Source organism: Panthera tigris, chromosome B2, assembly GCF_018350195.1.
Source record: "Panthera tigris isolate Pti1 chromosome B2, P.tigris_Pti1_mat1.1, whole genome shotgun sequence".
NCBI classification, from domain to species: domain Eukaryota; kingdom Metazoa; phylum Chordata; class Mammalia; order Carnivora; family Felidae; genus Panthera; species Panthera tigris.
The window spans coordinates 143,199,021-143,225,826 of NC_056664.1; the positions used below are offsets into that span (position 1 = coordinate 143,199,021).

The 26,806-nt window shown below is 50.4% G+C and overlaps 1 protein-coding gene across 1 annotated transcript in view; it reads left to right on the forward strand.

Annotated features, from left to right (window-relative positions):
* Nucleotides 1-846: 846 nt before the first annotated feature.
* The window catches only part of SLC22A3 (solute carrier family 22 member 3), a 93,221-nt gene continuing 67,261 nt past the window's right edge, over nucleotides 847-26,806 (forward strand). The window contains exon 1 of the mRNA XM_042987467.1: nucleotides 847-1,295. Coding sequence (XP_042843401.1) covers nucleotides 885-1,295 — 411 coding nt within the window. The 5' untranslated portion in view covers nucleotides 847-884. The remainder of the gene's footprint in view (nucleotides 1,296-26,806) is intronic.

Below are 26,806 nucleotides of genomic sequence, written 5' to 3' on the forward strand. Positions count from 1 at the left end.
CCCCAGGCTGCCGCCTGCAGGGGTCGGGGGTCCCGCGACCCCGCGCGGGAAGACCCAGGAGGCACGGGACACGGCAGCCCAGGGCCCAGGACGCCAGGGGCCAGTGCGGACACAGTCCTGCGGACCTCCGGGCGCGAGTCAAGAAGGTAAAAACAACGCTCAAAGCAACCAACGCCCTCTCCGGGCGCTTTCGGGCCAAGAGAGTAGGTCGCAAAGGCCCGGGCTTAAGGAGCCCCAAATGCGGCCCGAGGTCCTCTCCCGCTTTGAACTTGCGGAACGCGAACGAGGCGCTTGGACTCCGTAGACCGCCCAGCTGCCTTTTTGAAAAAGTTGGACCATCTCCGAGACGTCGCCGAACTCGAATCCCGCCTGGAGCCGGCTCGGCGGCGGGTCGCGCGGGGCGGCCCCTGAGCGCCGAGGGCTTGGAGGGCCCGAGGGCGTCTCCCGGGGCACAGGCGCGGGACCCGGAGCCCGCGGCGTCCGTCCCCGCCCCGCCACCCCCTCCCCCCCCCACCTCCGACGCCGCCCTCGGGGGCCTCCGAGGGGCCGCGACCGAGACCGGAGGGTGACCCTGCAACTTCCTTCTGGAGCGCGACCCCGGGGCCGACCGCAGAGCAGGCTGCCGGCGGGGACCGAGCGGAGCCCCGCGCCAGGCCGGAGGCGGCCGCGGCCGCCACTCGCGGTCCCGGGCCGGGTCCCCGGCGCGTCCCCGGGGAGCGCGGCCCGGGCGGGCGGGCGGGCGGGAGGCGGGGGCGGCGGGCGCGGCGCCCGGGGGCGTGAGGCGGGGAGCGCGGGGCGGGGTGAGGCGGCGGCCGGCGGCGGGGCGCGCGCTCACTCGGAGGCCGGGCGGCGGGCGGCAGGACGCGCCCGCGGGGTCGCGCACCATGCCCTCGTTCGACGAGGCGCTGCAGCGGGCCGGCGAGTTCGGGCGCTTCCAGCGGCGCGTGTTCCTGCTGCTGTGCCTGACGGGCGTCACCTTCGCCTTCCTCTTCGTCGGCGTGGTCTTCCTGGGCAGCCGGCCCGAGCGCTACTGGTGCCGCGGGCCGAGCGCCGCCGCGCTGGCCGAGCGCTGCGGCTGGAGCCCGGAGGAGGAGTGGAACCGCACGGCGCCCCCCGAGCGCGGCGGCGACGCCGGCTGCCGGCGCTACCTCCTGGAGGCGGCCAACGGCAGCGCGGCGGCGGGCGCGCTCAGCTGCGCCGACCCGCTCGCCGCCTTCCCCAACCGCTCGGCGCCGCTCGTGCCCTGCCGGGGCGGCTGGCGGTACGTCCAGGCCCACTCCACCATCGTCAGCGAGGTACGGGCGTCGGGGCTCGCTCGGGGTGGGGGAGAAACCCCCGGCGGGACGGGACGCCGCGGGGAAGGGCCGCGGGGGCGCCGGCACCTGTTGGTTGCCTCGGGGCGGGGGGGGGGGGGGGAACCGACCGGGTTCATCCCGCGCTCGGAAGCGCTGCGTCCCGAGTGCCCGGGGAAATGCCTCTCGTGTGTGTCCCTCTGCGGGGGGAGTGGACGGGGGGTGGGGTGGGGGGATGCTTGGGTTTCGGGAGGGAACGCAAGCCGGGACGGATGCTGAGTTGGGCGACGCTCCGCACGCCCCTCCTGGGGAATCCGAGCGGCCAGCGCGCGGCGCGTCGTCGCCCCCCGAGGGGCTTGCGCCGCGGGGGGCGATGTTGGGTCGGCTCGCGGCGGAGAAGCGCAGCCCCGCGGGGCGGACGGCTCGCTGGGGGCAGGGCCCGAGTGCTTTGTGGTCTTCGGGGCGGGCGGGGGGGGGGGGTCAGGGAAGGGCGAGACGGTGCCTGGTTGCCCGAACGATTATGTGAAGCGCGAGGGCACGAAGGTCAAGGCCCTCCTGGGTCGCGATTTTGGTAAAACCGCTTTGGGGGCAAAGAGCAACATCGGAGCGAAGTTGGGAGAGCTGAGGTTTTGAATTGAGAGTTTGGGGGCGCCCGGGGAAGGGCTCGGTTGGTTAAGGGTCTGACTTCAGCTCGAGTCGTGATCTCCCAGTCCGCGGGTTCCAGTCCGGCATCAGGGTCTGTGCTGCAGCTTGGAGCCTGGAGCCCGGAGCCTGCTTCGGACTGTGTCTCCCTCCCTCTCTGCCGTTTACCCCACTCGTGCTCTGTCTCTCAAAAATGAATAAACGTTAAAAAAAAAAAAAAAGAAGAGTTTTAATTCTTTCTTTCTTTCCCCCCCCTGCTAATAAATTACAGGAGGGCAGCAGAAGAGGCTTCAAGCCTTACGAAGCAGACCCCCTCCCACTTTCCTGGGAGTGGCTGCTTGGGGCAGGTGGGGGCAGTCCCCCCATTTCCCTAGGTGTGTTTGGGCATGCAGTGCATTGGGGGTTCCGTGGCCCCTCAGCCCTGGCTGCACGGCCGTTCCTACCCCGGGTTGGGAAGGCAGTTGGGCCGTCTTTATCTGCGGGGGGGGGGGGGGGGGGCGCTGCCTCTGTGGGGGCTGGGTGGCAGGAATGAGCAGTTTCACTGAACTTCGTCTGCAATCCTAGGTCAATTTAATGTCTGAAAGAAACGATTGAATGTGCTCAGGCAAATTAGGAAAGAAAACCTTTTGTCTTTATTGCCATAAACATTTTAAAGCACCTGCATGAATAATGGAGAAAACACTAGATTCAGCTCTGGCAGTGTGTCTTGTGTCACTGTTGATGGTGTTCTTTGGTCTGGTGTCACTGGTGTTGGGGTGATTGATCTTTGAGTTCATGCATATTCTTTTTTTTACAGTTTATTTCTTTTTTTTTTTAATTTTAACATTTATTTATTATTGAGACAAAGAGACAGCGTGTGAGCAGGGGAGGGGCAGAGAGAGAGGGAGACACAGGCTCTGAAGCAGGCTCCAGGTTCTGAGCTGTCAGCCCAGAGCCCGATGCAGGGCTGGAACTCACGAACCGTGAGATTGACCTGAGCTGAAGTCGGACGCTTAACCAACTGAGCCACCCAGGGGCCCCAAAAATCTATTCCTCTATTTTGAGAGAAAGAGAGTGAGCAAGTGAGTGGGGGAGGGGCAGAGAAAGAGGGAGGGAGAGAGAGAGAGACTCCCAAGCAGGCTCTGCACTGGGAGCCATATGTGGGGCTTGAACTCCCGAACCGTGAGCCGAAATCAAGAGTCCCGCACTTATCCGACTGAGCCACCCAGGTGCCCCCAGTTCATGCATGTTCTGTAGAGTGCCAAGCGTGTGTGGTCCCGTACTATGTGCTGTAGAACTCACAGCAGCAAAGCCAGGCAGTGTGTGTGCGTGTGTTTGGGGTACTTTAATTTCTACCTAACCTGTGGGTGATGCTGATGACTGCTGTATAAACTATGGTGGCCTTGTGGTTAAGGATCTCATAGTTGAAATGGCAGGGGGTGGACTTCGGTAGGACGGGGCATTGTCACTAGTACTTGCTTAGAGCTGCACCGGTTAGGTGGCTCCGTGTATAGCCCTTCACCTGGCTGCTCAGTGCCTACTTCCCAGGCAAATCGGAAGATACCATTTGGAGAGAGGACACCTGATTTGTGAAGACGTATAAGCCTCAAATGAAGAATAAGATGAGCCTCTAAAGCTAAAGGCACACGCACTCAAGCGGGGTTTCTGTGAGCAGACGTGACCCCTAGACACCGGAGAAAGGAGACGTAAAAATCTGTGAGTTGGTGCCCCAATGCTTTAGAAACATTTTGGGGTTCTGGAGTTGTTTCAAGCGATCTGGGCTTATTTCAAGGAGGGACAGGGAGTTTTATGAAGGTCGGTGGCTCCCCAAAGGTAGCGCGTGGCAGGTGGAAGGGCAGGAGACCCGGTGTGGCACTGTCTGCAGCGAGCTGTGTGGCTCGAGTGGATCACTTAACCTCCCTGGGCTTGGCTTTCTCATCTGTAAAATTAGAGGTTGGATGACGTCCTACAGATGCCGTCCATCAGCGGTATCGCTGGATTGCTGCTCTGCGCGCTTAGAACAATGATAAAAATCTTCAAGGAAAAGTTGAATGATAGTCCACAGGCACTCCTTAAGGCCACCGACAAGTCTTTGAAGCATGTTGGAGAGTTTTGTTTTGTTTTCTTTTTAAGTCCCAAACTGTTTGCTTCTTCTGGCTTGTTTGCTTTTAATGTATTGATTCTTAAGAGGAACCCCCACCTCCCCCCCCCCATCCATTTAGGAAGTTCCGCCATTCAGAGTGACTCATTCGCTTTCAGAGTTCTGCCTGGCTGATATTTTGCTGCCTTGGGTTTTGAATAGGATCCGTTTAGTTTTTGTGCTTTCATATTCTGTCAGCATTCAAGGAACTATCCTTCTGTATTTGGTTAACACGGTGTATCCAATGTGTTTTATAGGCTCAGAGTCTAATGTGTTAATCGTGGAAAGAGGGTGAGCTGCAAGAGTTTAGAAGGTAGAAGGGCAGACCAGACTCCAGGATGTCTCTATCTGGCTATTCTATTTCATCTTTGCACCCCTGTGAGGAGACATCGCTGTCCCGGCTTTGTAGAAGAGGCACCTGAGGTGGAAGGACCTGCCAGAGTCCCAGACCTTTTAAGTAGCCCAGTTGGGTTCAGATCTAAGGGTCGTGAGTGTAAATCGTCCTCTTGTCCTCCATGCGGCGTTTGAAGTCTTCGGGAAAGTCCAGGCAATTTGGACTTGGTTCTTGGAAAGGCTTCCCCTTTCTCCTCATCCCCGCCAACCACTCACACTTTAGAAGCTGCAGGAAATCCCGGGGGCCCCTCCGTGTTGACTTCATTCCTCGGGCCAACATGCCATTGTATTTCATTGCCCGGTGGCAGGAACGGGGTCAGCCATACAGCCAGACCGGCGGACGAGAATGGCTGTCTCCTCTTGATGTGGACATTGCAGAATGGGCATTGGCACCTCACCCACTGTCTTTCCATCTTTCGAAGCAGAATGGCTCCGGGGAGTGAAGTCAGAAGCCAAGGCCAAGTGCAGGGCCGTTTAAATCCAGCTCCCTCAGTTACTTCTCTTGCTCAAGGCGAGGCAGTAGATTTTCCACCTGCATGTAGCTTTCTCAGCGCAGTTTCTAAGTCTGAACCTTGGCCTTGTCTGCTTGTCAGACACTGGCCAGAATTAAGCATGATATAATGCAGAGAAGTCCGAGCCCCCTCCCCCCACCCCAATATTTCAATTCATTGCCTAGGGAGTGAGTCTTTGAAATGGATGTTAGGACTTTTAAATGCTTGCTTGTATACCATAAATGGGAAAAAGAAAGAAAGAAAGAAAGAAAGAAAGAAAGAAAGAAAGAAAGAAAGAAAGAAAGAAAGAAAGAAAGAGAAGGAAGGAAGGAAGGAAGGAAGGAAGGAAGGAAGAAAGAAAGAGAAGGAAGGAAGGAAGGAAGGAAGGAAGGAAGGAAGGAAGGAAGAAAGAAAGAAGAAAGAAAGAAAGAAAAGGAAGTTCGAAAAGAAAAGAAAGAAAGAAAGAAAGAAAGAAAGAAAGAAAGAAAGAAAGAAAAGGAAGTTCCCTCTAGTGTCTCATTAGGAACTGGGCTTCAGAGCACCTTTTAAAAATAGTCCGAATCATGCTTATTTTTCCTTTCCAGATCTTTTTTTCCCACAATAAAAGTAAAGTCCATTTGAGGGAAGTAGCCGGAGAGAGTGATGGCCGCTTTGATCTGTGGGGCTTCACATGTCTCTGCTTTGCCTCTTGAATGTCTGTCCCACGACATAAGGTCAACCCACAGACATCAGTGCCGCCAGCATCCTGGCCTCTCTGTTGTCAAGCATGGAATTGCGCGGCTGTGGAAACTGGAGAAAATCTATCCAGGCCCACGTTTTAGTCTGGGCTCAGTCTCTGATTTGCTCTGGGTACTTGAGAAAGATCTTGCTTTTGTACTGTTTTTATTTCCAATATTATTGCGACCTCCTTTTTTTTTTTTTTTTTTTGGCTATATCAACCTCACCAGGAGGACATCTGTTTTGTTACTACTTTGAAGACCCAAATATGTGGCTGTTCATTTTCATTTCATTAATGTCTCCTCTTTATTATTTGTTCTTGTTTCTTGGATTTACTTTTGGTATGCGTCTTCCGATTTACGTTCGATCCATAGCTCAGTTATTTTCAGCCTTTCTTCTTTTCTAGTATAAATATTTAAAGCTATAGATTTCCTTCTATGTACTTTTTTGACTGTATCCGACAAGTTTTGAAAAGCTAATTTTAATATTTCATTCTCAGTATTTGTAATTTCCATTGTTGTTTTCTCTTTGGCCCATGATTTATTTAGAGGCTTGTTTTAAACTTTCAACTGTGTGCTGATGCTTTTATCTTTTAATTATTGACTTTTAATTGTTGTTTAATTGTTTAACTTTGGAGTGGTCGGAGAACAAGGTCTGTGTGACACGGCCTCTTTAGACTTTATCGAAACTTGCTTTTTGGCCTTTAAGAGGTCGATTTTCATAAATGTTCCCTGCGTGCTCCACAGGAATGTACAGTCTTGGGACACGTGGGTGGCTCAGTAGGTTGAGCGTCAGACTTCAGCTCAGGTCATGATCTTGCAGTTTGTGGGTTCGAGTCCCATGTCTGCGCTGACAGCATGGCTCCTGGAGCCTGCTTCAGATTCTGTGTCTCCCTCTCTCTTGGCCCCTGCCCCCCTCCCTTGTGCTCTGTCTCTCTCTCTCTCTCAAAAATAAATATTAAAAAAAAACAACGATGTACAGTCTTTAGCTGTTGGGTGCAGGGTTTATAGATGCCCCATATTTGAAGCTTGTCACTTATGCTGTTAAACTTCCATTTGCTTGGTCTGTCAAAATTAACTAACAAGCATTGAAATTTGCCATTATGTTTGTGGGTTTGTCAGTTCCTCCCTATTTTTCCAGCAGACTTAAAAAGTCACATACATGGGGCAGTTTTATTAGATGTCTGTGTCTACAAATTTAGAATTTGCTTTTAACCTACATACTGAATTGAACCTTTTATAGGTGTAGGGACCCTATCTAAAATCCATGTTGTATATTGTTTTAAGGTCTCTTTTGTTTGAAACTAATGTAGCTACTGCAGTTTTCTTTCAGTTAATATTTGCCTGCTGTATTTTATGTTATCTCTGACTTTCAAGCTTCCCATGTTCTGATATTTATATGTATCTTTTATAAAATGCATATAACTTTAGTTTTTAACTGCTATGCTTAGTCTCTTTATGTTCATTGTGTTAATTGGTATATTTGAGCTTGTTATGCTACACTATTTTCTTTGTCTTGTTCTTTCTATGCTTTTTTTCCTTCCTTTAAAAGATGATTTTTCAATTTGTTTTTCTTACTCTAGTTTGTTCCTTCGTTTGTTTGGAATTTAGATTTTTTATTTCAATTCTTTCAGTGGTTACCCTTGACATTTTACTATGTTTACTTCACAGAGCCTAAATTTAATACTGCAAACTTCTCCTCAACAAGTTAGGAATCTTTTTATTTATTTATTTTTATTTTTGAGAGAGACAGAGAGAGAGAGAGAGAGAGAGCGCGCGCACACAAGCAGGGGAGGGGAGAGAGAGAGAGAGAATCTGCTATCAGCACAGAGCCCAATCCCATGACCCTGGGTTCCATGACCTGAGCTGAAATCAAGAGTCAGACGCTCAACCAACTGAGCCACCTGGGTGCCCTGAGAAGATTTTATTTTTAAGTAATCTCTGCACCCCACAGGGGGCTCAAACCCACATCCCTGAGATCAAGAGTCACACGCTCCACCGACCAAGCCAGCCATTGTTCACCATTATTCTTGAAAGATGGTTTGGTGGGAAAATAGTTCTGTGTTGCCAATTTTTCCTCAGTGCTTTGAAGATGTTACTTCTGTCTTAAAGCTTTCATTTTGCTTTGGAGCAATATGCTGACCATCTAACCATCCTTTTTCTCTCAGGTTGTATCTAAGTGGGTACTTCTTTTGTTTACCCAGATTGGTGTACGTTGCCTCTTAAAGTCATCTGGCATATAATAGGCACTCAGTAAATATTCATTAAATGAACCAATTGTTGTATTTCCTTTAACTGTGAATTTTGGTTCTTTTTAATAAGTCCTGGGTAACTCTCAGCCATTATCTCTTCAGTGTTACCTTTTCCATGCTCTGTTTTTTCCTTTTGGGATTCTAATTAGACATAAGTTGGACCTTCTTTTGCTGCCCTTCGTGAATCTTAACATTATCTCATATTTTCCATTTCCATACCTACGTGTATGGTCTAGATATTGTTTCAGACCTACCTTCCAGAACACTGCCTTTCTATTCAGAGATTTGGAATCAAAGGACTGAGGTGGGGTTTGGGAATCTTCATTTTTCCCATGGAGGTGGTCCGTGGAGACATGCTGGGTGTTCCTTTATGAGGAGCATGCCGAGAATATCATGAGAGGAACAGCCTTATGTGTGGTTGAAGCAAGTGCCATTCTTCCAGACACTCTGAGACCTTGGGACAAAAGCATCTTCCCTTTCCCTGGAGGCACGAGTCCCAGATTGTATCTGGTGAAAAGCCGCTGTTGATCTGCAGAAGCTTGGGGCTCTCCAGAGATGGGCAACTGACAGCAAAATCCCATAACTGACTGGGATGGGGTGCCCACAACTGGACCACACTCCCTGCGAATTTTGGCAAACCTGAATAGAGTTCTGGGGAGAGGCAGGGGCACAACCGAATGGGATATCCAACAGATATGGCATTGATATTTATACTTTCTGATGTATCTTTGGGATTTGATAGATCTGGGCCTAAATGCCAGCTCCTCTGTATTTCAACTTTGAGGAGAAGTCACAGAATCTGCTTCAGCCTTGGTGTCCTCAGCTCTAGAATGGGCGTAATAACACCTACCATGATGATGGGTAGGTGTTATTACCTACCAGTAGGAGGAGGAGGGAGAGAGAGAATTAGTGGTGTGCCAGATTTGACCCTGCAGCTGTAGTTTGCTGAATCCTGGTCTAGCATAATACATCACTAATAAACTTGGCTTTAAATATAAAGAAAAAAATCTCTCAGACATTAATTTGCCCTTAGGGCAGACAATACCCTGTACTTTCCTCCTGGACACACACGAGATTGTATTTCCCAGCTTCCTTTGCAGCTAGTAGGTCATGGGACAGAGTCCTGGTCAGTGAAGATGGGAGAAGTGATATGTGACTCTGCCAGGCCTGAAGCCCGAATAACCTTCCTCCGGGTAATCCCCATCTCTTCCTTGCTTCCCTCACCTTCCAGCAGAGAATGCTGATGCCCTAAAACATGGTGGAGTCCTTAGATGGAAGGAGATCCATCCCTGAAAGCCTGTGGGGAGGAAGTCTACATGGGAGTGTGAAATTAATGAGAAATAAACTTTCTTGTATTAAACCACTGATATTGGAGGGGCTGTTTGTTGCATCTCTTAATGTGAGCCTACCCTGACTAACACACCATTTGAGCATATTTTCTGTAGGTTGCACGTCCCTGATTAAATGGTAGGGAAGCTTGTTCCCTCAAGACAGTCCTCCCCTTGGTCTTTGCACAAGGCCACCCTGTCCCTGCCTGTGGGCATCTAGAGCCCTACAGGCCCCTGGCCTCTCTAGCACCCAGTGCTCCAGCCGCCCAGCTGCCCTCTCCAGGCTCTGGAACATGCTGTTTCCTTTTCTCAAAATACCTTTCTTCTTTTTCCATAAGGCTGTTCCATTTTTTCTGCAGCTGGGAGTTACCTATTCCAGAAGTACCTTCCATAATTTCCACCTGCCCTCCACTCCCCACCCACACACACACCTGCCACTACCCTGGGAGGTATCTGGATTCCTTCCTCTGCCTCAACACCCTCACTGTATGCTAACTGTGCTCATCATTGCCTCCTTTGTCGGACTACAGGTTTCTTGAGGGCTGAGAACGTGTTCAGTAAATATATGTGATGAAATTACATGGTGTGTAATTTTTTTTTAATTTATTTATTTAAATTCAAGTTAGTTAACCTACAGTGTAGTCTTGGTTTCAGGAGTAGAATCCAGTGATTCATCACATACATTCAACACCCAGTGCTCATCACAAGTGCCCTCCTTAATGCCCATCCCCCATTTAGCCCATCCTCCCCCACCTCCCCTCCAGCCACCCTCAATTTGTTCTCTGTATCTAAGAGCCTCTTATGGTTTGCCTCCCTCTCTGTTATTATCTTATTTTTCCTTCCCTTCGCTTCTGTTCATCTGTCTTGTTTCTTAAATTCCACATGTGAGTGAAATCATATGACATTTGTCTTTCTCTGCCTGACTTATTTGCTTAGCGTGATATACTCTAGTTCCATCCACGTTGTTGCAAATGGCAAGATTTCATTCTCTTTGATCACCAAGTAGTGTTCCATTTTATGTATATGTATGTATGTGTGTGTGTGTGTGTGTGTGTGTGTGTACACACACACACACGCACACACATCTTTATCCATTCATCCATCGATGGACATTTGGGCTCTTTCCATACTTTGGCTATTGTTGATAGTGTTGCTGTAAACGTTGGGGTGCACGTGCCCCTTCGAATCAGCACTTTCACATCCTTTGGATAAATACCTAGTAGTGCAATTGCTGGGTCACAGGGTAGTTCTATTTTTCATTTTTTGAGGGACCTCCATACTGTTTTCCAGAGCGGCTGCACCAGTTTGCATTCCCACCAGCAGTGCAAGAGGGTTCCCCTTTCTCCATACCCTCGCCAACATCTCTTGTTGTCTGAGTTGTTCGTTTTAGCCATTCTGACAGGTGTGAGGTGGTATCTCACTGTGGTAATTTTTGTGGCTAAATTAGTGAGTCAATGAGAAAAGGGTTGAGTGACAAATTTGACCCCTGTTACAATTTTGGTCAAGCCAGCCCTGAAATTGACCTTTGTAGATTAACGTCAGCTCTTGTCCCCAAACAGGCTGCCCCTTGTTCTTTCTCTTTTACTTTAATTTTATGTTTTAATTTAGGGAAAATGGACATTTCAACAATTCCAATATATTGAACGTGATGTATTTGGTATAATTTGAACGGCTGTGTTGTTGCACTTTCTTAGGCATTATTCAGTTTCTCTCCGCAGAGTCTTGTTTTCAGTGAAGGTCTTACACAGATGTCAGTGGTTTTATTCCTGGGTACTTGTTGTCCTACTGGTGGCACCGTACGGGCCTCCTCCTCACCCCATGAGGTCTGACGAGTCCTCAGGTGGCCACGGCCCTGCAGAAACTGCCCCCATCCCCACCCCGAGGCCGAGGGGTGACAGACCACACCCCTGTCCCCTGTCTGCACAAGGGTGCTGCCATCCTCAGAATCCTAATTTAGGGGATGTGACCTGGAACAGGAAAGGAACCAGGGAACAGAACTTCTGGCTCTTCGGGGCCATAATTGTTATGTGCTGACGTCCGCTGGGCAGAAAAGGCTATTTGTTCAGCTGTCCTGGCACACTTTTTGGCACATGTGCGTCTTCGACCTAGCCACGCTCCAGAAGCAGCTGCACACGGGCGCAGGGCCTGGCTCAGCGAGGGGCTTACGGGGGCCTGGCTCTCAACGGTTCAGAGACACAGGGCTGAGCCCCCCAAAGCTGTGGAGAGGGCAGACACTGCCTACCTTTCAGAACCAAATAAAACCTTTCTAACACTCTTCCTCCTCTTTCCCTTTCCTGAACCACAGAAAAGAAAGAAAGTTTATTTCTGTTCTATGAGGAAAGTTCTCTAAAGTTCCTGGTATCGCTTTTTAGAATGATAAATAATGGTTAATGTCATTGTGTCCGGGTGAGAGATCAGTGACGTGGCTTTTCAAGGATTGCTGGGTTCTAACTGTTCCATGCTTGTCTTCTTTTTAATTTTTAAATATTTATTTATTTTTGAGAGAGACAGAGACAGAGACAGAGATAGTGCACGAGCAGGGGAGGGGCAGAGGGAGAGGGAGACACAGAATCCGAAGCAGGCTCCAGGCTCTAAACTGTCAGCACAGAGCCTGACGCGGGGCTCGAACTCACGAACCATGAGATCATGACCTGAGCTGAAGTTGGACGCTTAAACGACTGAGCCCTCCCAGATGCCCCTAACCATTCCATGCTTGCAATAAAGCAAAGCAACTTTGGGGCTGGCTGTTGAGTAGTAATAGAGAAAAACAGCGAGGGATGCGGTTTAGGGCCTATAAGAAGGTGAATAATGAATGTGATTTTAACAAATTCTTTAAAGTTAAATTCCGCCGACAGTGTGGGCCCTGGGGCAGCCCATCATTCAAAGTGTAAGATTGATTCAGTAATTTCACCTCAAAAGCTGTGTTCGGGAAAATTAAAAATGAAAGTCAGGGAACGAGCATAGTGATCGTTGTTGAATAGTTTCTAAAAGCTTAGACCGTGGTCTCTGACGAATCAGAGAAGCAGATGGCATGGTAGAAGGAGAACCTGGCCCAAGATGCAGAACCCCGTCACAGGTTTCTGTGAGCCACCGGGGGCAGTGGGCCACATCTGTGGACCTCTGTCAATTAATTGCCAGTGGATTTCCAAGGTTCCTCCGTGTCTATCCTTCCACAACCAAATCCATTATCAGGCTCCTGGTGTATTTAATCCCTGACCCTGAGCTCAGCGTCGTCACATTCCAGTGTCTTGGAATGAAGCTAACTTAAAGCCTACAGGTGTTAGTTTCTGGAAATCAGGATGGATTCCTCCCCAGGGCGCCTTTCTTTCGGGTGGGCATGCTGTGTGCCGTGAGTGACGTCCACAGGAGCACAGGGGAATGTGGTCGATGGCTGTCCCTGCACCCTGCAGAAGGTGCCCGTCCTGCCTTCTTCAACATTGATTCTAGACCCCAGGGCCTCGTGGAGAATCTGAAAGGGACGTGCCACGGGCCACGCACACAACGAAAACTCCCAGGGGGAGGCAGGGGGGCGTGCAAGCCTAGACTTCAGAAACGAAGGTGATTATGATGCTGTCTGATCTGGTCTTGGGAGGCAGGTGACTCCTGCTGTGGGGCAGGAGCAGGGGAGATGACCAAGTGACAGGTGGGTCTCTGGCTTTCCATTTGAACGGTGATGGCTGGGGCCGGGAGTTGAGACAGTAACACGGGAAAATGAACAAGAGCTTCACGAGCCTGTCCGTACTCAGACCCTTTGGCCTCAGTGATCTGATCATTAACGTTCAACCATGAAACTTAACATTGAACGTCTGTGCCAAAACATTTAAGTATTTTAAGCAATCCTGACAAGGTTGCGTCCGTTGAAGGGGCATGTAACATTTCTTTTATGGGGTTTGTTAACTTACGCTGCGCTGATTTGTAATAAAACCCAAAGGTGAGTGTGGGAGACCATGTTTTCTGGTTCCTTAGAATAGAGTTCAGAGACCCACTTTGACAGGCTTCAAAACACCTGGGAAGTTAGACGCGCACTTCCTCACAGGTGCAGGTGATGGCAAACCAGAGCTCACGGTGAGAGAGTTTCTTTTGTATCATCAGTCAGAATTGTTTAATTTCTCTTGACTTCGTAACGCAGAAATAGGCGTTTCACCTACAAGACCTACACTAGCATATCAGAATATGGGATGCAAGTTTCTTTGGTCTGGAACGAAAGTTGACTTCATTACTGCCGGTGTCACACGGGGGCGGCTTTGGAAAGTGGCGGTGTTCTGTGAAACGCCACCGGCACCGCGGTGCCCAGCACGAGAGACCCAAGTAAGGCCCGTGGTTAGGTGAAGTTAGACGAAGCCAGGGCCTTGGCGGGTCCCGCTGGCCAGAGAAGAAGGAAGCGACACAGAAAAACCAGCCCTGACTCTAAGGCACCGGGGCCCGTGACACTGTTGGGTCCCAGCGAAGTCCGACGGCTTTGAAAGTTTTTGCCGGTAGCGTTGTCGGGTTTCTGGGGTCACCGCCCGTGTCCTCGTGAGCCAAGGAGGCTGAGGGGACTGCCCACCCCCCCCCCCCGGGGAAGACAGCGCTTCCCCAGGGCAGCCTGGACCCCCTCCCGGGCTCCTCTCCTACACGCTGTCCATCCTCCCTGCTCGACAGCGGCTCACGTCTCAGACGCCTTTTTCAGTTGTGGCTTAAGTCCCACGTACGCACAGGGTGGCTCTGATTTCAGGGGCTTCGGCCAACTGGAAGTGCCGTGCGGCCCGCGGCACAGGATGAAAGACAGCGTGTGTGTCTCCGTCCCCGGGGAAAGGACGCCACCAGCTGAGGCCTCGGAGACGTAAGCAGAAGGGAGAGGCGCCAGGGCCTCTGGTTCTGAAGACGGTGGCACATTTATGCGGGGGGGGGGGGGGGAGGAAGGGCATGGCACTCACGGGCTGTACGTTCGATGCGGATGCTGTTGTTCTAACCGCGACACTCGGGAGACACCTGTTCCCGTGCACTGTTCTCAAGCGCGTGGTTGGCAGCCGACACGCGCATGGAAGCCACGGGGATAATTGAACGTATTAAATATCGAGGGTTGAGGCGAAAATTAGGGGGAAGCTCATTAAAACGAATGCGGCACCAACTTTTTAAAAAGTCAAAGAGAGAAAGGAAGTTCAGGGGTTCTGTCGTGGACGGGAAATTACTCCAGGATCCCGCCCCGCAGCAGTTCTCCGTGTCGCCGTGTCTCGGCAACTTGGGAATGGTGTGACAGATTTCTCTGGGGGCCTCCTCTCCTCTGTCACCCCCGCACCCCTGTAGGATTACGGCGGCGCCCCCTCCAGGGTGGACGACTTTAAATGAAAGCAGGTCAGGTGTGTTACCAAACCATATAGATGATTAGATAATGGCCATTTATGGTTGCAAAATGCTGTGAAGAAATGATCAGATTTCAGACCTGAACCGGTGCGGTGTGGCCTGTCTCTAAAGTTGAATACGTGACTAAGGATATAGGCTCATTGGTTGTGTGAAGATGGCAAGTTGCTCAGTTTGACATGTGTCTGGGCTTGGATTCTTTTTTTTTTTTTTAATGTTTATTTATTTTTGAGAGAGAGAGAGAGAGCGAGTTGGGGAGCGGCAGAGAGAGAGGGAGACACGGAATCCGAAGCAGGCTCCGGGCTCCGAGCCGTCAGCACAGAGCCTGACACGGGGCTCGAACCCATAGACTGTGAGATCATGACCCGAGCTGAAGTCGGACGCTTAATGGATTGAGCCCCCCGAACACCCCCCCAGGCTCAGATTCTTACAAATGGGAAAACTAGCCACTGAGAGGCTGGCACGGAGCGCTGGCCCCTGGGAAGTGCTGAGTGCCTGGCTCTGGTGGTAGTTGTTGATTATAGATATTCAGGAAGTCTACACAGAGAGGCAGCCTGGGTCTGGGGATTAGAGGAAATGGCAAACCCTGGGTCCGAGGAAAGCTTTTGTCTGGCAGACCACCAAGATTCCAGCACTAAGGGACATGGCAGGGGTCCACCGTCTGGAGCCGGTGGAGCTGGGGCTTAGTAATAAAGACTGAGGAAAGATCCAGGATACGAGGTCAGAGCTACGAGCTTTGACAAAACTTCCCAAGGCTCCTTTCTCCAGCTGTGACCTCCCCCCGTCAGAGAGCTCCACTGATTCCCTTCGTCTTGCTCTTGTCACTAAAGGTGGCCTCCCAGGCCTGGGTGCGCCTGGTCTGGTCTGGGGGTGAGGAGCCCAGACTGGCTCAGGCCCCACGCTGTGTTCTGACCGCAGGCAGAGCAGAGCACCGCCGGGCCAGGGCCTTGGACTTCCCTGAAACTGGGGAGATCTCGGGGCGCTGCAGGGTGCGGGCGGAAAACCCGGCAGCGGGTAAAGATGTTTTTCTCAAGTGTCACGTAAAAGAGAGCTCTCCTGATTGAAGTTATGGCTGTTTTATTCGCGGTGGTGGCACTGTGGGAGACAAGTGCCGGTGTGAGCTGTGTGTTGGTTGCAACTGATGCGTTCTGTGTCCCCAGAGAGCAGGCTGCTGCCAGGAGAGCCCCTGGGGAGGGAAAGAGGACGGCCAGAGGCACACGCCGAGGCCCTGCGACCCCCCCCCAAGTAGAATGTGCTTCTTCTCTGGCCAGGTGGGGTGGCAGCCTGGCATCTGTCACTTCCCTGGGCCCCCTGTGGCTCTGGGGGGGGTGGTGGCTCACTGTCCGTGATCACTCGGAGCCACACACATGGCTCTGCCTACTGCCTCCTGTGCTGGCTGCTCGTTGATGAAGGATTTTGGAAAGAAAAGGACTAAGGCATCACTATACCACGAAGCCCTCTCCGTCGCGTGTTTCCGTGCACAAACCCCTGAAATCCTTCAGTAAATCAGGACGGCAAAGGTTCCCCAGAGGTGCTGTGTTGGGACGCACCGCTGTGGCTCATGCCAACTTTCTGGTCGGGTCAATAAGACACATTTGCCTCATGTTTGGGGGCCGTTTTCAAAGTCTAAATGATATCACAGTTTGCTTGTCCTCCTGTCATGAGAAAGTGGCCTCAGAGAGAAAAGACCAAAAGGGTACCTCCCCAGCCCCCCTGCGGTCTGTGAAATGAGCACAGAGCAGTGATGGGGGGGGCAGTAATCAGGAATATCGGGATTCAGGTTGAGTGAATTTGGCTAAATTGCTCTCTATATTAAGCAGTCCAGTCCCCTGACATTGAATAGGCATGAAAATTTAATCCATGAAAGTAGCTTAATCCCTGACAGGGACACAAAGCCGTGCTGTAATATACTACGTGTAACTATAACCTTACAGTTATTAATGCACATTACTGCTTGGAGACTTTTTTCCTTACTAAATTACCGGAAAACGTAGTAAACAGTCAACTCGTTTAATCCTCACGCACCCTGGGAGGCAGGTGCTCTTTTGTAGGGAAGGAAAGTAAGGTACAGAGAGATTAAGTAACTTGTCCCATGTCTGGATCACTGGGAAAGATTTTTTTTTTTTTTTTTAATTTGAGAAACAGAGAGAGAGCAAGGACGAGCGAGGGAGAGGGACAGAGGGAGAAAGAGAGAGAATCCCAGGCAGGCCCCCTGCCCAGCACGGAGCCCGACGCCTATGCACAGATTTGCACCTTAGAGACTAAATATGTCTCAAGGGTACAGATATCACCTGTGTCTTCGTCCCCTGTGACAGCTGGCCTGAGATGTCCCCGGAGCTGTCTACCCGCAGGGATCAGAGACCCTGGGATCATGACCTGACTCCAACTCAACAGTCAGACACTCAACCCACTGAGCCACTCAGGTGCCAGGAAAAGATATTTTTTGATGTCTGAACCAATAAGAAGTTAATCGATGTCTCCAGAATCTAAACGGGGCTTCCGTGAATCAGTAAGACAAAGGTAACAGGCCTGGTAGGAGAAGTGACAAAGGATAGAGACAGCTTTCATGAAAGTAGACCCAAAAGGCCATTAAGCGTAAGAAGCAATGCAGATCCATTAGTAATCAGAGAAATAAAAATGGAACCAAGGTAGCGCTTCACACTCATTAGGCTGGTTAGAAACTACAAGCCCAGCAGTGCCAAGGGTTGGTAGCTGGCAGGATGCCTGCTGGAGGGCATGTGCAGCTGTTTTCCATCACAGTCTGGAACCGCGGATGCCCGTTAGCTGTCCCCATGCTGTGACCCAGCAATTCCACTCCTGTGCATTAAGTCCCAAAGGAAGCTCTCAAACCCATCCTTCAGGAGGTAGGGATGTTCTCTGCAGCATTACTTGGGTGACCGAGAGTTGGAGGCAGTCTGGGAGAGAGGGAATGTCAAATGCGGTGGATACGCCCCATGCGGTTGTCAGAAATTGTGGGTTAGATGTTCATATGGCATGATGGATGGTCCATAAAGCCTCGGGCAGAATAAAAAGTAAGAAGCAGAGTGAGGTGTAGGATACAATACCATTTACATAACACTAAACATATGTGGACACAAAAGAATATAGATTGTATAAGAAGACGAGCAAAAAGAGACACCTTAACACATCAGTAGAATTCCTTTGTGGGGACGGGATGGAAATAGGAATAGCGATAAAATAGAATCGATAAAAAAATAAGGTAGGGGTCTCGTATAACCAATGACTAGAATACATTATAATTAACCCAACCTTCTTCCATTGAGGCTCAAAAGGGACAAGGGGGTAAAAAGAAAGAAATGGGTTTTTCTGCCAAAGACACTCAAGGGCCTTGTAAGATGTCTTAGAAATCACCCAGCCCCTGGTCTGTTAAATGGATCAGCCTGTAACCTAGGAATATCGACAGGGTCTCACTAGGGTTCTTGCAAACTGTGTTCTTGCCAGTCCTTGGCTTTGCAACGTCCGTCCCTTTCAGCAAAGTAATTTTACTTTTGTCAGTTTTATTTTGGTGTTAAGATTGTTCTGTTTTCTAAGAGGGGAGCTAGAGTTCTTCTAAAATAATATTTGAAAAAACACAGGATGAATATTCCCCAGGATCCCTTCCAGATCTAAAACTGTATATTTTAAGCAAAACAACCATCTTGACTACCAGTGTTTTAAAACCTGGGAGTTTGAAATGTCAGGTCCACATGTGAGTGTATGTAAGAAATTTTCCTGGGAAGGTGTTGGGAACTTGTCATTCCTAAATGCTCATTCAGCCTTTTTGTTAGCTTTCAGTACACCGTGGAACATCATGTAAATCTATGTGTAGATTTGTACCTTAGAGACTGAATACATCTCAAGTGTATGGATACCACCTGTGTCTTTGTCCCCTGTGACAGCTGGCCAGAGATGTCCCCGGAGCTGTCTACCTGCAGGGATCGGAGACAGCACTGCTGAAGGACAGAGACAGGCGATTTCAGCGGTCACTGGGGATGCTGTGCCCCAGATGCGGACCGTTGTGGCACAAGTGGCTCTTTCCTGTACATGTCACATGGAAGATGTCCCTCAGATTCCATCTCAGAAGTCTACTATAAAATGTAATAATTCAACCAAGTCCAGTAGTGCATTCCCAATGTTGCTTTTTAATCCACAGTTTTTATTATGCTTTTCTGCGTTCTCGGATATAGAATTTCAGGCATTGCTTTTGTCTTTCAAGATCATATCATCTTCCTATTTGGGAAGCAGAGGTAGCAGATACTGTGCAGAATCTTTGGGGGCACTAGGTTCTTGAAGTCCTGCGACTGGGCAACTCTGCAGGTCTTCCAGAAACAGGATGCTGTAGTCTGTCATCACTGTCCTTTTCGATTTGCCCTCTTTCCTTGTCTTTTGGTTCTGCAGTGAGGTGCCGTCTTCACCTGGGCTCCCCAGAGAGCAGAGCCTGAGACGAGGGTTTGTATATGTGCTATTTCATGCCTTAGCACAGCCAGGAAACGGGGGTGGGGGCAGGGAGGGTGAAGAAGGGGAGAAGGAAGCAGGCGGCCTCACCATTACACCCTTCACGCCCCTGTGCACCCTGCCCCCAGAGAATCAGGTGGAGGACGAGGGACAGAGAGCAGAGAGGGTGGGAAGGGGAAGAATTTATCCACTGGCTCCCTCCTCCCTGAGGTCAAAGTTTCCTGCCCCAGGCATTAACTGGCTCATGCTTTCAGGTTATCCTGCAGAGGGTGCATGCGGCTCTGACCTCTGACGTAGGAGGGGGAGGTGCAGGGCAAGGGCAGGAGGTCAGGAGCTGAGAAGGGGGGGGCGAAGGGGGGAGGGGGGTGGGGGGTAGGAGGGGTGGGGGAGGGGCGGCCTGCATCAGTGGTCAGAGCCCCCACAGGGCCAGGTCAGGAGGCAAGTGAGGAATAGTAGATGGGAGGACGGCAGAGACAGTCTGATACTGGGACCAGTAGATCACTAGCTCCTGCACAGACTGTCCCGAAATCTAGTAGGACACTACTCACTGGATTTTTGCCTCTCTGTTCCCAAACGCCTGCATGTGGTGGATCCCCTCCCACCGTGTTTTGCCTGGCTTCATGTCAGATGCCCTTGCCCCCTGCCTCCTTGCATGGGGCCGCCTTGAATCCCCAACTTGTCCTGTGGAGTTTTCCCCTTCCGATACTGTGTTCTACATTCTAGCTCCCATTTTCTTTACAGCTCGCAGATGGGGCTCTCCATGGGGGACCAGCTGTCCCAGTTTGCCTGCCACTGAGGGGGTTTTCTGTGATGTAAGACATTCGGTGCCGGATCTGGGAGAGTCCTTGGCAAGCCGGTACAGTTGGTCACCTCGAGCACGCTACAAGCAGAAAAAGTGATTCACAAGATGTATAAAAAATGAAAATTTGTAAACAACTTGGTTGTGTATTAGAGGGGAATATGGTTAAATAAACATAGTGTACCCATTTGATATGATACGGCAGAGATGATAAAACCATGTTTACAGCATCGTAATGCAGACATGCTGGGGAGACAATATTAAGTTAAAACAAAGGGCTGGGCTATCAGTGTGTGCATATTGCACGATTGCAATCGTATGTTTGAAACCTTTGCGTGCAAAATTGGTTGTTGTAAAGCAGGGACCGCCTACACCAAGGCCTTGAAAGGAGAGACCTTTTAGTTGGTGTTGCTTACATTTTTTTCTTAATGGAGATCTTCTTTTGCCAAAGTCAGCGCTAAAATACAGGTAAGGCCATATTAACGTTGTGGTCATGCTGCACTTAAAATTGATGAGCAGAGGGGGGCCTGTGTGGCTCAGTCAGTTGAACCTCTGGCTCTTGATCTCAGTTCAGGTCACGATCTCAAGGTCGTGAGACTGAGCCCCTAGTTGGGCTCTGCACTAAGCATGGAGCCAGCTTGGGATTCTCTCTCTCTCTCTCTCTCTCTCCCTCTCCCTCTCCCTTACCTGAGCTCTCTCTCTTTCTCTCTCAAAAACAAAATGAAATAAAATAAAACAAAATAAAATAAAGTAAAATAAAATAGAACGGATAAACAGAATGCGCATGGTTCGTTCAAAGTAACCGCAATTGTTTTGTTCACCTTGATAGGATTGCCAAGAAACCAGGCAAATCTACAAAAACTAGAGTGTGCAAATAAGACCAGGTTTTCAGCAGAGGAAAAAGCTCTCCGTAAGGCCCACTAATGCGAGGTTGTGAAATCCTATAGCTAGTGAGAGAACAGTATTGATAATTTCTTATCCAGCACAAGCACTTAATGGCCTACCCAAAAACCTCCAGAAAAGAGGGGGCTGTTTAGGGAAAATCGCCTGGGGAGAAGGAGCCTCTAGCATCAAGGGTATCCAGTCTGGAAACTGTCAGAGGTGACAAGACGCCTCTTCTTCAACCCAACGCAAGGTCAGAAAACAAAGCTGGACCTATAATTGCCTGGCTTGCTCTGAATAATCAAAAAGGCGATTTTGCTCCGCTTGGCAGGAATTAAGGGTTGAATCTGACTCGGCTTTAGTAGCTAGAGTCAGTTTACATGTGTTAGAGACCGTATTACATTTTGCATTGTCCAGTTTATATTGTTTTACATTAGTGATTTTTTTTTTCAACGTTTTTTATTTATTTTTGGGACAGAGAGACACAGAGCATGAACGGGGAGGGGCAGAGAGAGAGGGAGACACAGAATCGGAAACAGGCTCCAGGCTCCGAGCCATCAGCCCAGAGCCTGACGCGGGGCTCGAACTCACGGACCGCGAGATCGTGACCTGGCTGAAGTCGGACGCTTAACCGACTGCGCCACCCAGGTGCCCCGTGATTTTTTTTTTAACTGTGTGATGAGATGCCCTCACGTGATTCATGAACCATTTATTTATGTGTTTGAGGTTGTGTACTAGGTGGGGTTGTTTTGATCACTGACTTTTATTTCAGTCATAAAAACATAAGAGCTAGATATGTTCTGGGTACTTTGAATGTATTATATTAGCATCAAGATAGCCTTATGACAGAAGTCGTTGTTATTTTCCTGTTTTCCGAAGGATGGGACTGAGGCTGTGAAGATGGGCCACTGTGAGTTGCATTCCTTCTGAGGTCAGCCTCACCCAAGCCAATGACCTGTCTCTACCAACCTGACTCCAGAACAGTGGCTTTCAGAGTCTAGAACCACCTGGAAGGCGTGTGGGGATTGAGATCTCTGGGCCCCACCCCAGAGTTTCTGAGTCAGTCGGGCAGGGGTGGGCCCGAGAATCTGGATTCCCAACTGTTGCTGATGCTGTGGATCCTTGGGACCACACTTTGAGACCCACTTGGTCTAAAAGGAGGTTGGCTTTAGCTCATGAATTTTCATGAGGATGGTGACCGGCTAACCTTATACTTGCATGGAAAACAATGACTGTCTTCAAGTAAGGTTCATATGAGGTTTGGTTCTTCTTAAAAATGCAGCTACTACTCACTGATGTGCCTTCTTTCTCAGTCATATTCTCTTTTAGCCCGATGTCGCCAGATGGGTCTTATGTACACAGCATATTGGTCACAGCACGGTTCTATTTACAGAGCAACCAAGGCTCCCTTTTGTCTATGAAATGAAGTTCAGGTACCACCGTCTGGCATTGATCTCACGTGCCTGGAGCAGACTGTCCAATGAAATGGGACCTTCCTGTGCTCTGCCAGTGTGGTCCCCCCCACCAGTCACCCCTGAAAGCACCACCGAGAGTCCTGTCAGCCCCTGGAATGTGGTTCTGGAGGGACTGTCTATGGAGTGGCCAGGGTGTGCCAGGCACGTCGTAGGTGCGGGGGCGCCCCCTACCTTGTGTTCTTCCAGCTTTCTGTCTCTGTTTCCTCCCCTCGAAGGCCCCCGGGGCCCCCAGGACCATCCCTCCTCTTCCTTCTCATCCTGTTTAGATTCAGGCCCAGTTCTGCAGCCCGCATCTTGCACGGCTCTGCTCCCCTGCTCCACGCCTGCCTGGCCGGCTGAGCACGGTCCTTGCCGGTCCTTGGGCCTCCGGTGCTGGCGGAGCAGCACCGTCTGTCCTCCCCACACCCACCCTTGACCTTCCCTCCTAGCAAGTCCCTTCACTTTCCACTGCCCAGACATAGAAGACTTGGGACAAGAAGCTTCCTGAGTGTCCCGCCACCTATAGGAACTTACCCGTGCCAGCTCCCATCCTAGCCGCCTGACGCCCCTCCCCACGGAAGGCTGTCCCCTCCGCCGTGCCCACTTCTGAGGTGATCGCCCCCTCCACCGCTGCTCTGTCTCCTGGTGTCCTCTACTGGCATCTTTCCCCATCCACGTTTAAAGGTGCTCAAGTGTATCTCATCTATAGGACACCCTCCCTGATGCCCGAATATCTCTACAGCTGAGGTCCATGTTTCCCCCCCAGAGGCTCATTTCCTGAAAGGCCTCTCGCTCTAATTGCCCCCACGTTCTCACTCTCCTCTCCGCCCACTGTGCTCTCTCCATCCTCACCATCCAGAATCTGCTCTTACCGGGGCTTCCGGAGACCCCGGGGGCTGCTGTTCGTTCAAGCCTCATCCCTGGTCCCATGTATCCCCCAAAGTGTCACCTGTGCTTGAGGGAGGGGCATGATTCATACTGTTAGTGACCCGGCTGTCATAGGGACCTGTTCATATTTCACCGTTTTGCTCCTCCTGTGCCCCCAGGCACCTCTGTCCCACCTCTGCCCGCTCAGCCCCCTGCCTGCTGAAGCCAACACACCCAAACAGATGGGTACAGCCGGGCGGACCCCCATCTGCTGGTTCCCACACAATTCCAGGAACCGTGCTCTGAAATCTGGAGACATCTGCAGAAAATATTCAATCTAGTAGAAATAATTTAGATTAACTCTCCTGTAACCCATTATCTCCACCATTGCTGTTATTTCCAAGTGCCTGCTTGGAATGTAGATGCTCTTAGGAGATTTTCATATCGGTGATTTCATTTTCTCATTGTTCTTTATTTTTTCAGCCACGCTCTGTCTGGAAACAGCCCAAGCCTCAATGCCTGACTTAGCATGTTGACAAATTATCCCTGACTGCCTGTGTTTACTTGTTTAACCTTTTCGACACGAGGCCAAAATCCATTAGCATTTCAAAAAATCTGGTAAATAATGCTGTCGTAGCGTGCTGACATTTTCCAGGCTATTACGAAACTCTTCCACTCAAGTAAGTCATGGGAACCAATGTCAGAATTTACTACTTTGTGGAACCATGAGCAGAGCAATTCCAGTGACAAGTGCTTGTAATTCTCATGGGCCACTTTATAGGTATTTCATCTCCATCTTTGAATCCTTAAGAGAACCAAATAAAATGCAAATAGCCTTACATGTGAGTCTTTTAGATTTTTTTTTTTTAACATCAACCCTTAGAAATTTACTGGAAATTTTGGCAATTTGTATGTCACGTTAGAAATACAAATGTATTTCACGGGAAGTTTTCCATTAAAAAATACAAAATTTTTCAAAGAACGACTTAAACATTCACACACCACTACCCAAAATGAACAGATGTTAGCCTTTCGTCGTGTTTACTTTAAGTATTTTTTAAAAGAAGTGAACCGTTACAGGTCAATTTGAGACTCCACTTAACCCTGCCGTGTGGCAAATGACGCTAAAACTTGGCGACTTGTGACAACCATTTTCTTGTGGTCGCAGAGCCTGTGGGTCAGGGATGCAGAGCAGGCCCAACGGGGAGTGCTTGTCTCTGTTCCGTGATGCGCGGCCTCAGATAGGAAGGCTCACAGGCTGAGATGACCCGATGGCCCGTGGCAGGAGCCATCGGGCAGTTAGTATCCACGCCAGCTGGGACGTCATCTGGGCCTGTCTGCTGACACAGTGGCACCTGACCTCTCCAGGTAGCTAGGGCTTCTCACTGGCGAGGCGGCCTCAGACTTCCCACGTGGCGGCTCACAACTCCTTGCGAGTCTAGCTCATACTGCTGATGGCCTCCCGTGGAAGTCACGCCGCATCACTTCCGCCGCATTCCGTGGGCTCCAGGAGAATCGCAAGCCCTGCCTGGATTCCAGGGAAGGAGAGTTCGATTCTGCCTCCTCATGACAGCATGACAAGGTTGTGGGGTGGGAACTGGGGTCCAGCCGTCCTTAAGTAGGCCACAAGTCCTCGGGGGCCCCCCACTGTTGTGGTGCGCTTCTGGTCCCTTTTTAATAGTCATCCTGCATCGATGGGCGTCCACGTGAATTTCTTCTTGTTGTAGCTGTCTTTCTAAGAACTGACCACTGAGGGCCGTGGATGTGCAGTGTCAGAACCAGGCGTCGCCAGTACTCTCACAGTATTATTTATCAAGCAAGGGGGAAGGGGGTAGGGGGAACATGGCATTGATACATACCGTTGATGGAATTATACTCTACTTTCTGAGACTTTCAAATCACTGGTAAAAGTATTCATATCTTACTTGGTGGAGTATTTGACGGTGTTTAAAGGACATTCACATTAATTCCTTTAGTTGAGGCTGCACGAAAACAAACTTGATTAGAATCTTAAGACTTAGGTATGTATGTTGTGTGAAACAACATAATGGCTGACCCAGTGCTTCGGGAACCGTCTAGAGCTATGGAGAGGCCCCTTGCTATAAAGTCCCGCAGTCACGCTTTCTGGTGAGCTGCTTATATCCTGAATCGTGCCCTGCGCTGCCCCTCCTGTGTCTCCTGGCTGACCCTGCCCGCTTTCCTCCCGCTCATCTCCATGTGTCCAAATGCAACCAGCTCTTCGAGGCCTGGCTCAAATCCTGCCTCCTGCAAGAGACCTTCCCTGATACGTGCCTTGCAGCTGGGACTCATCTCTGTTCTGCGCTTCCAGAGCCTTCTATGTGTCTCTCACGGCATTTAAACACATTCCGCTTCGTATTCTCTTCCACATGCTGCATCCCCGATGCTCAGCTGGAAGCTTCTGGCAAACCGGAGCCCGGCTTTGGTGCCCTGTCCGTGCACGACAACGTGCCTCACGGCCAGGAGCAGTCCGTAGAAGTGTTTTGAATGAACGAGTGAAAGAATGAATGAATGAATGATCTCTACACCATGCTTTGCTTCCTCGTACTTCTCTCAGGCGTGGACGAGACAAGGTCTGGGGGTACTTTATATGTGGGAGCACCTGGTAGCTCAGAGGAATCTTCCCTGGCTCACCCCAGATCACACAGCTTTAGCGAGAAGATGGTGGCCTTTGCGACGCCGGCCTTTCCCGCGACTCACGCCTTCCCGGCACCAGGGCGCTCATCTCTGGGGGCCCCGGCTTTCCAGTCCGGAGCACATGTGGATTGGGAAAGACCGCGAAAAAGCAAATAGACTTGGAGGCAGGGAGGTCATTTAGGCTTTCTCTGGGATGAGCGCCAACCTCTGGTTTTAAGCACTAAGTTAGAGTAAAGGAATGTGTGTCTTGCCTCCTTGCCCGCGCAGTGCCGCGGTGCGCAGCCGTGTGGTGTGGCAGGTGGATCCTCTGTGAATCCCAGGTGCCGCTGAAGTGTAGACGGAGTCGTGCGGCTGCCCAGCTTCGGAAGTCTGACACCCACCGCTTTCCCGAGTGGGTAGGTGAACAGCGCCACGGGAACGACTTCATGGCCACCCAAAACCTTGGTGGCAGCGTCTCTTTCCAGGAACCGACCAGGCCAGACCCCAAGGAGATCTGGCTCCCAAACAGCCGGATCCACCTCGGCGCACAAAACTAGCACCACCGCCTTTCTGAAGCGCCCCTCGAAGTTTAACACCAGAAATACAGCCTTAGCCGTGGCTTATTTTCTTGTGTCTAGCTTAGTCAGAGCCCAGAAAAAGATAAGCGGCCAAGGTGACACTCTACTCTAGAACCCTCTCTCCTTTTCGAAACAAACATGACTTTAAGACCAAGGTGCGTGACTCTGGTCCTCAAGGGTTTGCCCCTCCCCCCAGCCCCCAAGCAATTGGTCCTGAGAGCAAAACGAAGCTGCTGGAGCAGTGTTTGAGGACAACGAATAACCAGACTGGTACATACCCATGCCTTTTTTTTTTTTTTTTTTTTTTTTGTATTATACCAGTTGTAGAAAATTTTAGAGAAAACTTGAGGCAGTATTCAATTGGCAAAATGAAGGCAGTAGCTCACTTACTAAAAAGAGACCGTTTAATGAAGTCTATGTAATTATTTACATTTTTTTCATGTTTATTCTTGAGAGAGAGAGAGAGAGAGAGAGCACGCATGAACGGGGGAGGGGCAGAGAGAGAGGGAGACACAGAATCCGAAGCAGGCTCCAGGCTCCGAGCTGTCAACACAGAGCCCGATG